The sequence below is a fragment of the Myzus persicae genome, unplaced genomic scaffold (assembly GCF_001856785.1).
Source record: "Myzus persicae strain clone G006 unplaced genomic scaffold, MPER_G0061.0, whole genome shotgun sequence".
Classification (NCBI taxonomy): Eukaryota; Metazoa; Arthropoda; class Insecta; order Hemiptera; family Aphididae; genus Myzus; species Myzus persicae.
The window spans coordinates 221,268-239,711 of NW_019101834.1; the positions used below are offsets into that span (position 1 = coordinate 221,268).

General features: G+C 35.7%; 1 protein-coding gene across 4 annotated transcripts in view; it reads left to right on the top strand.

Annotated features, from left to right (window-relative positions):
- LOC111030554 (protein TANC2) overlaps positions 1–18,444 on the top strand; it is a 190,475-nt gene that overhangs the window by 115,541 nt on the left and 56,490 nt on the right. Inside the window, exons 1-2 of one of the 4 annotated variants that reach the window (XM_022310102.1) lie at positions 12,549–12,935; positions 16,452–16,530. The exons of the other annotated variants lie outside the window; for them this stretch is intronic. Coding sequence (XP_022165794.1) covers positions 16,467–16,530 — 64 coding nt within the window. The 5' untranslated portion in view covers positions 12,549–12,935; positions 16,452–16,466. Of the gene's footprint in view, positions 1–12,548; positions 12,936–16,451; positions 16,531–18,444 lie in introns of those variants that run through there. 4 annotated transcript variants of the gene reach the window in all.

Here is an 18,444-nt window from a genome sequence, read left to right on the forward strand (position 1 = left end):
CTATATAAATGAATTTTTTTTCTTTATCTCAACGGACTTCCGGTCGTGTTCACGACTCGTTTATCCGGATGACTAAATAGATTCATCCGATGTCTCGAGTGCCTCTTTTATTTCTCTTTTATTTTTATTTTTTTTTATACTCTTCGATTTCGCTGTTTTTCACTCTCCGTACTCCATACCGTGACGGCAAAACGATAGCGACCACACGAGACCATCGCGCTCCCATGCACTCGACCCCAATACCGCTTGTCCAGGTCGGTGAAAAAAGACTGACGTGAATTCTTTTCTGCTACCCGTATCTCTTACACATGTCAGTAACTTTCTAGCGAACAGGTAAACGAATTATTTTTCAAAACGTATTTAATCTCTTTAATTTCCTCTCCGTTCCCGTCATAGGTTTTTCTTATCATCGCGACGTCATTCCACGTGACGTTCGTGATATTAGGTTTACATTTAGATGTATACTTATACATTACTATTATTACGACCGTCAACCGCGAACGAACCAACCAAAGCTATAATAACGTAATATCAAACAACTGTATTTCAGACAAAGCGAACAAAAATAAGTGCCACAATAACAATATATAATATTATACTTTTCCGTTTATTTGACTCATATCGTGTTTAGGGGTTTTTATAAAATAAAAGGATCGTTCTTTCTGGATTTCTGATTTCTATAATAAACATCAAATATGCTGATGCACATCAAGACATACATTTTGTTCAGGTACGAAATTATTTAGGTCATGCAATTTTTTTTATGGCTAGTATTTTTTTTTTTTTTTTTTACTGCACCGTATCGTTCGAAGTATTTTTTCATAGAGGTGGGTTCGGCGCACGAAGCGACAAGCACCACTACTGTCCATCGGTCAGTTGATTAGAAATAATTCCTAGTGTTCTATTTTTTTTTTCTTTTTGTTGACTTAATTTAGTTAAATTTTTACCAAATATTGAAGGACTGACCCTCCATGTTGGTAAAAAATACGAAAGAGCCAGCAAAAAAGTAATTGTGAGTCATTTCGGACTGTTTTACGGATAGACATAAACTTGGTGGTTAGTAGCTTGCAGCCAACAATTTTTTATGTTATGCAGCTTCTTAAGTTTATAACGAAATCACTCCCACGTAAGTGCTTTCGAAAAAATACTATTTTATGGTAGCAATTAAGAGAATATCAGAGCACTATTATAGCTTTCCTACTCCGTCCCACACTTAATTTAAAAAGTTTGTGTTCGACAGGACCAATTTTGTGTTGTTAGAATGTTAGTTATTTGTTTAATAGGTTGAATTTATATACAGTTAAATTTAAAGGTAAGAGTATTATCCAGGCCCTAGGGCATATTATTGGATTTTATTGATAATTTAACATTAAAGCGAATTGTGATCATTTTAAAATTTTGTAATATTTAGTCAAAACTCAATTCAAAATTAAAATATCGACAATAAAAGCCACAGTGAGGTGTTCTATTATTCTCGATAATAGGTCAATCAATTGAATTCCGTTCTTAAGCTGACTTTACATAAAATTGGTTCCGCTGAACTCAAATTTGCCTTGATACGCTTTGGTCGTACTGAGAATAAGTAATCAACAAAATGATGCGTTGAGTTATTCTGAAATTCTCTAAATGAAAACGATGGATTGTGTACATTTTATACGCTAAATTTAAATCAAAAATACAATTTAATATACAGTCAACACTGTCGTGAACGTGTGTGTAACCACTAAATTGGTTTGTCGTAACTCATAAGTCGATGCGTCACGCGTTCAGTGCAAGATTATTAATAATATCTAATATCTATATCTCGTGGAAACTGGGTTAACCGGTAACGATATTAATCATATATGGAACGAAAATATACGAACACGTGCTAAAAAATATTTTACTCAATAGATACATTATATTTTTAGACGCACAAAACACGTAAAGTAAATACATTAATCATTAGAAAGATATTTACAGCGAAATTTCATAAAGAAATCCGTTTTAATAACTATTAATAATTTTCCGTTATCTCGAACCGCACTATATTTCCTTGTGATCTTAAATGGTATTAAAATAGTTTTTTTAAAAATGGCTTCTTCGTAAAATGAGTCAATAAATAATTGTTGATATACGGTAAAATGCAATAATAAAACTCTTAGCTGGAATACAGCGGAGATGATAGCTGCTCGTAAAATTACGAAAACCAATAAAACGTGATTTATTTTCGTTAGACCACCAACCGAACATGATAGTAATTATTTTTTATTGTTATAAAAACTTTATTGTCTATCGAATATTGATAAACTGTTATGTTCATGTCGTAAACCGCTATTACTCACGTGTATATTACATTATGCATTTCAGCCGAAAAGTCTTTCTAATCATACATTTAGTTCGACTTTTTAAGATCCACACAGTAAATGCAATTACACAATTCAAGCCCAGATCTAGAATTATATTTATATTTATGACAATGGCTGAATGCCACCCTAAAAAAGTCCTAAATCCTAATTGATTACAATTTTTTTCTATCAATGTCGATACTTTAAATGTGATTTTTTAACAAATATTATTGTGTACAGGCAATCCTAAATCTGTAAAATAGGAAGGGAAATGGTTTTTTTTATGACATTTTTTTTTTGAACCCAATTAGGTTACTTTTCCGACAGCATATGTTGTAAATTTGGATCTACAGTGGTCAACGGTAATGCATTCATAATTATGTAATTTATTCATAAGCTCATTAGTTTAAATATTTCTGGATCAATCTTAAAATATATTTAATATGCTATATATTAGGAAATATTTTGAGCAATATCACAGTATCTGTCGTAGGTATACATTTCAGGAGTGATACATGTTTTATTATAACTAATCGGTTAGTCGATAACGTATAATGATATAGTAGAAACTATGAGAGCAGATAGGTTTGGTAATTGGTTTATGAGTAAAGACGTAAAGTGGTAAACTGGTTATACTGACACTACTCGATCGAGAGTCGAGACTAATTATAGGAGTTTGAAGCTTAAATATGTTTCGAGATGTCGTTATAAATTAAATTATCGACGTTTAATGTATTATTCGTAGTAAACGTTTTCCTGCAGAGGTAATGAAAAAGAAGAGTGCTGTATCATCGTTATTACTGTTATTACTTTTTTAGTTGTTACGTAATGTATATTCGTATTATCACCAGGATCATTAAAAATGCCTATTATTGTTATTAAAAATAAATAAAAACATGATGTTAAACAAGGCCAATTAAAGTGACTGGTATTAAAATAAATTTCTGTAACACAACAAGCTATCTTTACTGAATTTCGGCCGTTGGCTTAGACGTTTTTTTTTTAAAACCGTTTGATCCTACGCATGACAATTTACTAATATTAGTATCGCAGGTTTATTGTTTTTTTTTTTTTTTGGAAGCGTCAAGCTATCCTTGAGAATCGTTTTTAATTTTTTCAGAAATCAACCAATTCGGGAATAATTGTAATTTTCGCCCGACTGCGATATCGCTTCTAAGGAGGGCTTATAATGACAATGATTGTTAGGCGAGAACGCCCGAGACGTCGCGTCACTCGCCGGCAAATCGGCAGAGAAAGAAACAGGATGTGTCGTCGTTTACATTAATTAATTGGTCCAAAAAATAATATTACACTACAGTAATTACTAATTACAAATGTTGTAACAGTGCTATGCATGCGATATCCGATAAACGAAGAGAATTGTTATTAGTGTTAATTAAAATGGTTTTATACGTTTTATTGTTTTATACAGTCGAGTGTAACGTGTTTTTTCAACCAAGATCATCTAAAAAATTATGATTTTTGAACTTTTAGGCATGCTGATGGACTTGCATATTTTCAAGCACTTTAACTTCAAGACACCGTTAAATATTTTCCTTGGCGTTTAATCCGTTTATGGTTCATCGGACGGATTCACTCTGTATACTGTCACAAACTTTGGTTTCCAAACGAAGACATTCCCATTTCACTGCGAACGAATTTTTTTGAATAAATCTTATGCATAATTGAAATTCAAGTATTATTCAAACAAGTAGCGTTTGAATTTGTATACTCTTTATTATTATATTGTCTCTATATACTCTTGAATACATCACTAAGGTTATAACCCATTCAGTAAATTAAAAAAAAATTATATTGCCCTTGTATCGGATTGAAAATTATAAAACATAAAAAAATTTTTTTTGAAAATCGTAAATGTTTCAGCTACATAATGTACTTGTATTCTATTTTCATGTGTATAAGTACAAAATATATAGACCCCAATAAGTTTATGGCTGCTGCGGTGGCCGCGGATGACTACGTCGTCTGTTTCGTTTATATATACTTACCTATTTATTCACATTGATATTGTATTCAAATTATCAATACCTATATTCTTATTCCTATACAGTTTTCGCTTTAAAGATTGATAACTGAGAAACTACTCATTCGGTACTTGGTATCCCAACAAGACAGGGCTGAATATCAAAACAATTATTAATAAGAATTTAAAAATAATATAATTTGTTCTTTCTGCAGTATACCAATATAAAAAAAAAACACGCTTAAAAGTTTCAAACACAGGTGGAATAAATGCGAGTGGCATTTATTGACAAATATCACCCTGTACATAATAATTTAGTTATTTGTCGACAGCCGCTGTAATTATAATACTAAGTATACCGCTCGGCCACCCCCAATTTGATACAACGACGTGACTGGCTGCAACGCAGGTATTCGAATGCGAGCCTGTTATAATACATAAATAATATAGTATTATTATTGAGAACGATTTAGCGCACTTGGCCTCGTGCAATATTAAAATCGTAATAAAATTTAACGAGATTTGCGGTCGGAAAAATCTATAATATCCGAAACGATGATGTCCGCTGTCGGTTTTATGTCGCGAACATTATAATAATATGTGGTACGCGTACGAATTTAATAAACCGACGGCACGCGTGGACAGTATAAAATAATATAAAGTGTACAACGTTCGCGTTGGGGTTTCGGTTTCTCCGGCAACACGTACATAATATTATTACTATTATATTATACTATATACCATACCGTCGACTGGCCACTAGCCAGCGAAAAATACAATTTTTGATTGAAATATTTCGATTATCTATATACACCCCGGCGTTTGGCTCGGCTTACGTTCCGCTTTATTCGGGATATTTATTATGGTATATAATATATTTTTTAATTGGCTATATTATTGTAATAATAATTTTGATGTTGATACGGATCTCGGTAGAATTTAGCGCAATAACATGTTATATTAATATCGGATTTTACGCGTCCTAGGTAAATTATATTTGGGCCGGAGGGAATGTAATGCTAACAGCAGTTCTCCCTCCGGTTCTCGGTACCACCAAAAAAAAAAAAGAGAAAAAAAAGGTAAATTGTATTTTTATATTTTATAACGATAGTTTTGTACACAAAAAAAAGTTGGTTTATTGTAATGTCTCGTACACTAGAAACGAAACGTTTAAAATAATGAAAATATTATATTCATTGTTATAACGTACATCGGCTATATCGTGTATAATATCAATATTGATTATATTATTCTAGAATATCTTTCAAAAATGGCTTAAATTCAAATTTGTTATTAGTAATGTGAAATGTATCCTAAGATATCTTAACCTTGACATTGTTATGGGTAGCTTTTAGGTATATACCTACAACTCTATAGTGGAAATGCATAGGTGTAATGCCGGTCCCACATATGGTAAATAGCAAACAAAAGCTGAACTTTCCCATAACAGACGGTCAGTCTAAATTGTTTTTAAAAACACAAACACCGTTTTGTTTTATAATGTTGTTGTCTCTGTGTACCCAGCTTAACGTGTTATTTACCACTAGGTAATTAAATTACATATAAATTATACTTTTATCATAACACCTTCTAGTTGTGGAATATGTAGTGGGTTAGTGGCGCAATTCACTTAAAGAAATTGTTGTGTGTAAAATACTATTTTTTATTATTATGGCAAGATCACAACCTACTAATAAGTATGTCTTAAATATACCAATATTATGGTTATTACTTGTTATTCATATTAGTTATTAATATTAACGTCCACTCGTGGGGCACGCATCGATGCGTTTACAAAAACGAAAAACATATTATATTATAAGTGCTAATGAAGAAAGTAGTCTGGCATAATAATGAATGATCTTATATTCTTATGATTTGAAATGGACTAAAGACATAAGTTTTAAATTGTAGAAAACTATATTTAACAATTTTAAAATTTTTTTTTTGTTTGATTATCCAAAATTTGCAGTCTCCATAAGCGATTCCATAATGACTCACAACTAAAGAAACATAACATATTATTGATTATATTCTTTATAAAATTTTTTGTTTTCAAATTGTAATGATTTGCCTGAAAGGTATAACATATAGAACTTATGTAACCTATATACTAAATGTGTCTATATAAATATACGATCCTGCTCCTGTACATAAAGTACATATCTACCGGTCCTTACCTACCTAAAACCTATATAGTCACTATTCTATATTTTAGATAATAGTCATCGACATTCGACGTACTTTTATTAAATATTCCGGCCGACGGTTACTGATTTTCTATATTGATAGTAAGTTATAATATTTTTTCAACTACACTCGCCAACGTCGAAAGGAATAATGAATGAGATGATATTAAAACAATATCAGGCACAAAAATGACAAACCACTTGTCCGTCTACTCATACTTATATGCGTAAAACTCTATCTTCGCGTTTGTGCTCTTCTTCAACACCGAAAAAGTATGTTTCGTCGTAACGTAAGCGCATGCCTGTGTGTTGGTAAATTATAATGATTTCAAATTACCTGTACGTTTTTAAAATATTAAATTAGCCGTGAATGCCGAATGACTTTTAAACTCAATTGTAAAAATAGGCGTCAACAATGCATAGTAAATACGGGGTATGCGCAATGGGTAAATGTATTGTTATTACTGTACATTATTATTATTATTATTATTATTAGTTTAGTTTCAAACATTTCCGAACCGTACCCGCCCAATAACATCCGGTCACTCGAGTTGCGTAGGCTACTATTATGATGTATATATATATATATTATATATTTATAAGGTTATGTGTATATAAGCACGACTGAATTCCGTATTTCCAATAAAGCGGCGAACGCAACCATATAGAAAACAAGTTGTTGTAAATTAATTTATCGGAGAATGAAAGCCGTAATAATAATAATAATAATCTAAATAATAGTATGACGTCATAGTCACGTGGCATCGGTGGGTATAATATCCATAGTAACATAGGCTCATCTCGGCCACTTGTCTAATAATTTATGCGTACAAATGAGCAGAATCCACGGCGAGTATACAACACCACGCTATATCTATATTATAATGTTGTTGTGGTTACCGCGTTTGCGTCTCGGGATGTATTTTATATTTTTATGACTGAACTACTGAAGTCGTGGGAAACGCAAAGACCGCGGGCTCGGTGCAAACGAGTCGAAAAATTTATTGCATTTATATCATTCGAACGACTGGAATAAAAATCCATTATGCACCGAACGTCGCATGGGTAATGGGTATGATATCTGCAGCCGATCGCTTTCTCTGCGGTTTACGAAAATCCAATTTAGTCTCACGTAACCTTATAGTTTAATATAGTATTATACATTATTACGCAGACTTATGGACTCGGATGGACCATACTTTGTACTTCGAGTAAGTACTCGTTTGCGTGATCGATGTAGAGTTATTGGAATCGTGCTAATCTTGTCGTTGCGTTTCGAGTTAACCGGTAGACTCCTCGACTATATAGAAGGTTAGTAGAAACAATATGTCGTCTGGTGCGTTTTTTTTAATTGAACGCCCACGGATGTGAATTTTTGCAATATCTATAAAATATGTTATTCGAATAATATGTGGAGTCAATGTGATGAGAATCAGTGGTGTAGTAGTATCTTACTCGAGGGGATAGAGGTGCTGAAATTTTGTTATTTAATCTGGGGGAGGCTTAACAGAGATGCCCAAAAGTTTGATATGCTGATACCGTGGCTACTGGATATAAAATAATACTAAATCTACATTGACAAATTACAATTTTAATGCATGGTTACGTGGTTAGGGGGTTACAGTATGGTCTTACATAATATTATGTCACAGAATTTCGTGGAGGGATGTGCATTGTGCACGCCACTGGTACGGCTGTGAGGGTTTATGGTATTATAATATAATAAAATATTGTAAACTACTTTAAATTTCCACAAAACTATCGTATAGATTTCGGGATGGTTGTAGCTTACTCCCCGCAATCCTTGCGATCGCGATTAGTTGATACAATAATTGTTAATGTGCTGATTTAAGTAAATGATTAGCAAATGCTTTTATCGGGTTTTCAAACGAAAACTATAAATATGGTCCAATTTATTTGACCTCGCCTGTGGATAAAATACCACATGGCGTGTCGAACGTTTGTATCCATCGCTGGCTGTAGTTGACACGCATATAGATATTATTATTATTATTATGTTTTTTATTTACGTTTTTTCTTCTTTTTTTGTCCCAGCGATGGACATAATATTATCCTACGCCACCCGCCAGCGTGTATGCGTATACCGTATAGGTAACTACTTCATCTGCGGTTTTTATCACATTTTTACGATTTTATTCTCGTTCAAGGTTGTTTCTTTCTTTCCCTTTCGAGATACGTATCGGTTAATTTATCGCGATTTGTAAGTATCATTAGCCAAATAAAACTCGCGCAAACCGATGTTAATTTTATGTGATAGGTGTGTTTTATTATGTATGTAGTAAAACTGTAGTATGCTAATGATGCACACACACAATGTATTTTATTTTTTCACGAATGGCAAATTTAAAGTACCTACACGAATCTAAAAAGGATGTGTAACACAATATTGTGAGTTCTCAAACAAATAAGATTTTTTTTGAAGTTACAAGACACCCTAACAAGGGTTATAAAACGTATTCATAGGATTTCCTATAATTTTCAAAATGAATAAATATCATAAGTTAAAATACGAATTTGCTTCAATCAGACTTGGGCACTCAAGACTACTTTTTTACAACAATATCATATTATTGCTTGTACAACTAAATTAATTCCATAACAACTAACAAGGTACTATAAAATATACAGTAGGTGCTAACTATACTGTATACATATTTAATAACAAACAAAAAGTTTGACGATCATGTCATGATAATACCGTACAATTTTACTGTTGCTGTTTGTTCCAAGAAGGACTCACACATTACTAATTCATATTATTAAAAGTATAGGAACTTACATTTATATATACCTTATACGTAGCTTAATAATGTATAGGAACTTTCATATTTAACTTTAACGCTAATGTAGGAATATACTTTCACCCATTTTTTTCATACTTCCTATGGATGAAATTAAGATTTCGCACAATTGCACGATTTTCAATCAATTTCCGCACGTTCGAGATCATCTGTTTAATCATATTGATAACGGTTATTAGTTTATTACCTTATATTTTAATATTCGTTACAAAATTACATTAATTTTTAATATTCAAAGTGGTTATATAGTATCAGCCATGCAGACATCGAAGAGCGGTACTAATTATTATTGCTATTTGAGTTATTATTTGAAATAGTCTAGAAATATGAAAATCTGGGAGTAGAATATTATTTACAGTTTCTACTCACCCTAACGATTTCAGTATATGCGTTTAAATAACACACACAACACACATAATTACGTTTTATTTCTGAATTCTAACCGTAAAAACTAAAAACCTCAAAATATTATTTCAACACAATATTAATTCGTACTCGTACCTCAGAATATCCAGAAGTATCACTTTTCTAAAATTACATGGATTCTTATATGGGGGATAGATTTACTATACCTGTTGGTATATCGGTGTAGCTTGTATACAGATAATAACCAAACTTATTTTTACAATAAATATCGTGTATAATTTTAATTTATAAATCATCACTGAAAAATAAAATACTATCACGTTTGTTTGCAATGACAACATGAAAAATGTATGGAATCAGTTTCAGTAGCAACAGAGCATTGTTCGAAATGTTCGAATTCTCGCTACACCGATACACTGAATATTTTCACCGATTTTCGAGTTACCACGAAGAGTGATTATTCAGATTATTCTTTATTGAGTATTCAGTGCTCCTACAATTATCGAGTATAATAATATGATAGATTTGTAATATTCAGACAATCGTATGAGATAGTGTTTCATAGGACGCATGTACCAACCATAGACGTGGTTTCACGTCTTTTAAACAATTATAAATTCTTATAATTTTGAACTTTATCATTTCTTTAAGGGTAAAAATGCATATTAGATACTCAGGTGTTTTTCTTTTACAAGCTGAACAACCGATTGTATAACTTCGTTCAATAGAGTGTAATAAACTTATTAATTATTATATTTAATACTTAATGAAACAATTTATCTATTTTCTTATGTTTTGTTGGTACAAGGTTTATCTAATAGCTGTTTGAATATTATATATTAATTAACTCATTAAAATATGATAAATATTGTACAGTACTTACCTATATTGTATACGTGCTCGCATTTCGAACACAAATTATTACTTTTATGGTCTTGTTAACAAGGTAAAATACCGGAAACAAATTGCCTGATAAATGATAAGCGATGAATTTGTTAAAAATGATTAAACAGATTGAGTTTAATAATATCGTAATCATTCCAAACGTTTTCGGGACATTACGTTACGTCTTCACGATGTTATTACTTAATAGTTGTATTTTGTGTGCCCGGACGATTAATCAAAACCAAGAGAGATCACTGCACGTCCGCCATAATCAAATTAAATGTACTCGTGTCTTTCACGCGGTCATAATTTTTCACGAGCTGGTAATAATCGTACGGCGTGGAAAATAATAATAATAATGGTACATTTTGGACGACCGATCGAGTCGTCGACTGGTGCATATAATGAACGGCGGACCGGTATTGCAGGGGTCATGATGTGTAATTATAAAACGCACGTTTTAAGTGCAACCTTTCTGGAGTCTCGTTTTCGTCCTAATGTCTTTTTGGTACACGACAGCGGGCACAGTCCTCCGTGGAATGTGTAATAACAGACATCGTCGAAACACTAATAGATAAAATTAAATTTCGTTTCACGAAAAACACGATTCCCCATGCTCTCCCCGCATCGTTCAAACGGTCCCGAAATAAACGTCATAAATTCACATTAAAATGTTACCAACGTCCGTTCAGCATTTGCAGACAGCCTGACAAGCGGCAATGCTTAATAGTTTTAATTAACGCATTATTTACGGCGAATATAAGACTTGCACGAGGACTGTGTGGTCCGTTTCAGTGCTAGTGCACTTCTCCGTTCTTGTAAGTTTCTAAACGGTCGTGGGAAACAATAAGTTTTTCAAACAAATCGAACGTTGAACTAGGCCAAAGGCCTGTCACGAAAAAAATAAATATCAGCCAAGCACTGAGCACACAACGAGCGTTTTTACTTTTCATAACTGTATTATAAAAGGTGTCACACATATAATAGAAATATACAAATAATTCGAATAATTTTACCTCCATGCGGGTGTTTTTAATTTCTGTTCGAACAGCCCAAATATCTTAACATCTAAATAATATTTTGTTCGTTACACGACGACGTGTACGTCCCAAACTCCCAACCGCAGCGATTGTTTACCAGTCAGCATTTTCGTTGTAGAACACGCGTGGTAGATTGCGATTATTGATTGGGATAAATCAGTTACGAATATTATACGACCCATATTTTATTATAGGTTAGACTTGGACAATATAACATCGTGTCGTGAAATCGTAAGACGAATGTGTCGTAGGTAAAAATAAAATTATATTGCAGGCACCTACCCGCGTTGTTAAGTTGTCATCGTCACAATAATGATATCATTATTTGTCGTGTTTCGTTGTTTTTTTATTTTTTCCGTAGACATGTCAGAATCGACGTAAACCGTCGTAACATGGTAAAGTACGAAAAACACGATACACGGGGTCCGCTTGGAATCGACTGCAGTAACAACACTCGGCAATAATAATAATATTATTGTTTTCGCGTTTATTTTTAGAGCGATTTTTCCGGAAAGCGGACGGTGATAACGCGCAGCGGCTAAAATGCTAATTATAATCATCGTTATAATATTATTATAACGAGAACCACAATAACAATTATTATCGTCAGTGTAGTTAATCGCATTCCGTTCGGACGGCCAACGTGCGGCTGCCAGGTTAAACACTACAAGACGTGGACGGGTGCAATACGTTTTATTATTTACCACGAAACGGTCCGTTCGCAACGCATTGATTAAATTAACATTATTCATTATCGTGCGTGTGTTGGTCCACGAAACGTTCGCTTCGGAAAACGGCGAAAAAACCGAACCGAACGAGATAATAATAATATTATTATTGTTGTTGTGTGCGGCGGGGTCAACAGGTTGGGCCGTCGGAAGCGCTGAAGTAGTGTGCGTGTGGCGTGGTTGCGCGAGAGTGTGTGTGCGTGCGCGCGATCAGTGTGCGTCGAGTGCGTGTCTGTTGCACAGCGACCGTTTGAGCGTCGTACCGTGTGCGCGTGCGTTCCACTCGTCCCGTCGTCGCAGTCGTTACGCGTTTTTATTTATTTATTAAATTTTGTTTTTCGAAAAATCGCGTGCCCCCGCGGTCAGTGATCCACGATAACGTTTTATTTTTTACTCTTGTCGTTTCGGTTATAACGTAACGAAATCGCCGTTCCGCCATAGTTCGGATTTTGGCTGTTAAGCACGTGTGGTCGCAGCCGCCCCGAGTGCCGAGTACTTAACTACCTTACTTTTTTTCCAGTGTTTAGACTTTCGTGTTCGCATCGTTAAGTTTGTGCGCTCGAGTCTCGCCGCGGCTTCCACTGAACATTCAAGGTACGTACCAACGTCATGTTGTGCTAGAATTGTATTTATGGCTACGAGTAGGTAACGACCATCGACCATAGACCTGTTACTCATAGACCGGCACATCCTATACCTAATTTATCGATATTCGCTGCTCTACATGTGGAGCAGCCCGTTTTGTAAAAATCTATTGAGTATCGATGCCACTATGTATGTAGGTACATGTGTTTTGTACTTTACCAGAGTAACTCAGTAACCGAAAAGCGCCACCTATAGGTTAGACACGGCGAAAACTTGAAGAAGGCCTGTCTGGCTGTCTATTAGTAAAAGGTCTATGGTGACGACTAACGAGTATCATTGTGTATCATCGCTGGCGGCGCGGATGGCTACCATTGAACCATTTATGAGGCATAGGCGAAACGCCACCATCGTTCCCGTTCTCCGGTTTGATTTCACGGATAGGGAGGCTTTTTTTGGGGACTTATACTTGCCGTTTCCCCGGTACCTGGTTTCATGAGATACGTCATGTCTTATTTTTTGTCACCGGCGCATAGCGAGTGAGTCACGAGCTGTTTAGAGGTGTGCCGAGGACACGCGAGCGTCGGACTTTCATTCGTTTACGACATAACGCGTATATTATTATTATTGAGCACTTATTATAATATCATATGGTATAATATTATCGTCGCCCACGGGTTTCGACCGTCCGTCCGTCAACTTAATTAATATAATATGTTACAAACAACGATAATATTTTTACAGTCGATCTCGCCAATTTTATGCATATTATACACCGCCGACCCGGTTTTGAGCACAGCGCCTAGAACCGCATAGTGTCCCGCCGGTTTCAGAATTTCCATCCCCCATTTACCCTTCTACGCAGTGCCGGAAATAATATGACGTGGCGCGTTTAACGTCGGTCAAAAGCCTAAAAGAGTGAAAGGCTTTCCTAGTGCTGAACTACAACAGGTGCACCGTAGTCGGATTATATTTTATGTTGAATAAAAAACCGAGGGACTGGCTTTTTGTTGTCCGCGATCGATACTGTGTATTGTGGGAGGGGGGGATATCGCATTATATATTATGCAGTCGGAGGGTCGTAGTAAAACATACACGGTCGAATAGAGGGTGGTTCCCAAAACCGGCTCTCGGTTCGGGGGTTCGCCGGGTCTTGCAGTGGTTGGTGGTGTCGGTGCGTTATGACGCATTCTACTCGACGAGTTTTGTATTTTTACCCATTTCGGTCGTGTGAAGAGAGTTTTCTGAACATTCATTGTAACCGGTGTCGAATCTCGAACTCGAGTATGGTAATGCTGGGCGGAAAATGTCCGCGTGTCGTTGTCAATTTTTATGACGTAATCAGTCAGCGCTAGCCTCCCGAAAAACGTGTGAACTAATATTTTTTGTCGACGTCCCGAAGTGTGTTTGAAGTACACTCGAAAACCGTCGGTCGTAGTAAAAGAGTTCTTTTTAAACTTGTAATGGACTGCGAAAGCGGTATCTTTGACCTGCAAAGCAAAGTCCTTTGCAACTACGATTTCCCCATAAATCTTGAGTGTCAAAAGTTTAAATCGAAGTTTTTCGAGTGGCTTCGGTAGACATTATGTTTCAAGTGTATACGATCGATCTTCGCGTCGTATCGGTTTCCGGTCGGACTCTCCAAACGATATTTTTCGAATGTACCGCAGTTCATACAATTACCGGTTATACGCGCTGTGTAAATTGCCGTCGATTCAACTTGGTCTTAATGACAAACGCGTCATTCGTATTTATTAAGAACCGTTGCCGTCCGTATTATATTTTAACATAATATTATCTTTCTTTCGGATGCGTCTTCGAGTCTGCTGGCTGACCTATAAGTAGTAACAGTAGAATTAAAACGTCGTTTTACGATGGTTTCGCTCTCGCGATGCCTTTTTCTGTTTTTCACCGTATACGCCTACCATGCGTAAATTAATCACAGCCGAGTGTCGTCTTTTGTAGTTCCATCTTAACGACGGCAGCCTAAGGTAAAAAAGAATTGCAATCTTTTTTAAAAATCGAAACGGACGGGCTGGCTCGAGGCTAGTGGCGAGTAGTTTTTTCTAGGTATACGGTTCGCCGTACAGTCAGTCAGACAGGTAGTGACTTCTTGATTTGGTATGGTCGAACGGCACAGCTGGCGCAGTAATAATCTTTTTTTTTTACCTCTGTTTTTCTTCATTACCGTGGTAATCGCCGCGATTCGAAACGGTCTCCTACTAGGTACCTGTCTACTGTATAAGTATTAAGACACACTCCCATAAAAAGAACAACGAATGCAGCCGAGTAATTCCGCCGCTTTTGTTTTCACGAAATATTCTATTATTAACGTCATCTTACGCATCCGAAATCCTCCGCGTTCTATTACAGTTTTCTCAAACTGCATATTACACTCAGGTTCATTGACGTGTCGATATGATATTGTTTTTTTTGTCAAAAATTCGTTTCAGCATCTGCCCCTTGAAATCCGTACTCCTCATCCATTTTACTCTCGCCAATAAAAACAAAATAAAAGTAGTAACTACGGTTGGTAACACTTTAGGTTAAAGCTGGTAGATACCGGCAGGGTATTTATTTTGAATTAGTAGCTGCTGGTCAGTATGTCATCCACCCCGTCCGACCCTGCAGTGTCGACCGACCCAAAATAACCTCTCCGACCTGGGTTTTGAAGCCGAGCGATGATGTGAAAAATCCCGTATTTGAAACCGCACCCCGCCATAACCGTCGTCGTACACATACGTAATACTACGTCATTGAATATTAATAATCGTAGTACGAGCGCCACTGCTATATCCGAGTGGGCATGTGTCTCGGCGTGTGTGTGTGCCGTGTGACGATCTCGGCGGTGTTGTGTAGCATGTGTCGAACACTAGGCTGAGAGAAACTCAATACGCGCCGTTCGACCGGAAGACCTTCTAACCGTCAAAACTTATCTCCAGTACTCGCTTTCCGCCGTTGTATGTGTTCGTATTTGTAGGTACCTATATGTATATTATAATATCAGTAGTCTTATTATTGTGGCGTCGTTTCAAAACTATAAACAGTTGTTGTCGTTTTTCGCATTGATAAAATTGATAGGTCATGTAAATGCATGTAACGCAGATGTCTTTTACGTATGATATGGAGAAAGTCAGTCTCTCACTTCCGCGGGGGTCGTTTATTATGTTTTGTCATATGTGTATTGTAATCTCAAATAACTGTTCAATTAATGCCCGTGTGATGAGGTCGCATCCACTCTCATATTTCCAATGGTTTTCCGCGATAAAACTACAAGTGATAATATCATAGATCTTATACTTAGTATGGATAATATATTATATCGTTATCATGAAGTTTACTACGCATTATGCGTAAATAGATGATAACGGAGAAACGTGGTCGTTTTCGCGCCGGTTTGTCGTGTACAGCTGGCGATCAATGATACTCGTCGTCGTGTATATAGGTATATTAACTACTATATTATGGTCGTGTAGGTATTGTTTAAAATAATATAGCGATACATCATTACAATAATCACGTTTGCAGGACATCGCCAGAACCATGCCAGGACACGACCAGCAGTGCGACCTGGAAGACGACGACTTTTGGCCGAACATATCTTCAGGTACACACACACAGCATCACAATATGATACCCAACAGGATATTATTATATAAGTGTGTTCGAATAGACGCAGGTGGGATAAAAAAAAAATCGGGTGGCGTTTAAATAAACCCTAAATAAAGCGTTTGCCTACAGTAATAATATGTACTGCAGAGCTCTAGTAATTATATCAGCTCGTTTTAAGCTCGCAGAATAATATTGCTACTTACGAATGGTGTTGCGTTTCGAGTCGTCACTGTATTATTATTTTATTATTATTTTGTTCATCTCTCGGGATGTTATGCGCCCGGGAAAGACGTTAATAATTACCATTATAATAAGGTTGAATATACTATATACGTGTTCGCTAGCGCCCGTACCCGTGTATACGAAATATAATTATTACTGCAAACAAAAATATTGCGAAACGTGTTAATATTATATAATGCTAAACCTTCGTCACGTCCAGATAAATATTTTAATGGTTTATGTTTACACGGCCGTCGTCGTAGTAATTCGTCTTTCGTCGAGTGGGCAAATTTGGCTCGCCGAATGAAACTCGAAGCACGTTTGTTTGGCCGTCTACAACACTGTCGTCGTGGTCCATTGGCGTTTGATGACCTGCTCGCGAGCATTATACGTGCCACGAACGTTATCGTTGCGTTCTACACAAAACGCGAGCTTTGGGTTTCCAGGCGAAACATAGGTACAGCCGTTGACTTTGAGATAGTATCTGGATTTTGCCAAACGTATTCAAACAATTTCCAATATATATTATTAGAATATTATGGTAAACGGTTATCGGCCCCGAAAGCGGTTGTAACGTTATCCGCAGCTTCTTATCGTAAATCAGAAAGTATAAAATAATATTATTTAACATTACGAGGTATACCCATGCCTAATTGATTACGTGCGATTATTATAGTGTTTATAATAATAATAATATATTCTGCACGTTTTGACGAAAGTAATAGTAATAAGAACACTTATAAATTGAATATACGCCTATTTAATAATAATATGTACGACACGCGCGACGCAACTGCGGAGTATAGATTTTTATCGGATCCATAGATTGTAATATTATAGTTAATGAGACGGTACATTGTGCATAATATTATAACGCTCGATCGGCGGGTGATTGATTTAAATGGAGCCCGTCGGCTATACGATATTGTTTTTCGACGCTTTACACGATAGAATATCAGATAATAGATATGATTTTCCCGCATACTTTTCGTAATATCATGAGATAATCTCGCGGGCGGCATGACGCTCGTATACGGTTTCGATAACAAATCGTTATTTTTTTTACGCGGTCCGCATAACGAGCGGTTAACAACGTTATAACCGTGTGCGTATTATGATCGGCACACTGTGAAGTACGATTTTTCGTCCCCACGTCGATGTAGGCATATATGAGTGTATAATCGTAATCGGGCGATTATAATATAACGATATTATAATAGAAACATTTTCTAAGATTCCGTTTCGTCTTTAATTTACATAAATATACATGAACCGTAAAGTTTGAAATATCGGTATGCGGTACCCCTACCCGTGTTTGAGTTCGACGTTACTTACGTAGTTGGACAACACTTTTCAACTGAAAGACTGCAGATGCTGACCCGATGGAGGTGTTCTATGCGTACTGGTGTACTGCTGTAAACGTAGACTATTTACTCGACTATTGATGAAGGTATCCATTATTTTATATCATGGTTTAGGCTCCAGATCACTTCTTATTCTTTTGCCGCATGTAGCAAACTCGTTAACACATCGTCCCCTTTAGCAAGTATACTGTTGATTGTAGTTTCGCACCCACTAATTTTGTAGACAAAACTTATATCAAATGGTACCTCGTTCCATACATAAACATTACAAATAAGAACTTAAATATTGGCTCAATGAAAGTCGGTTATCTTTTGATGCAGTA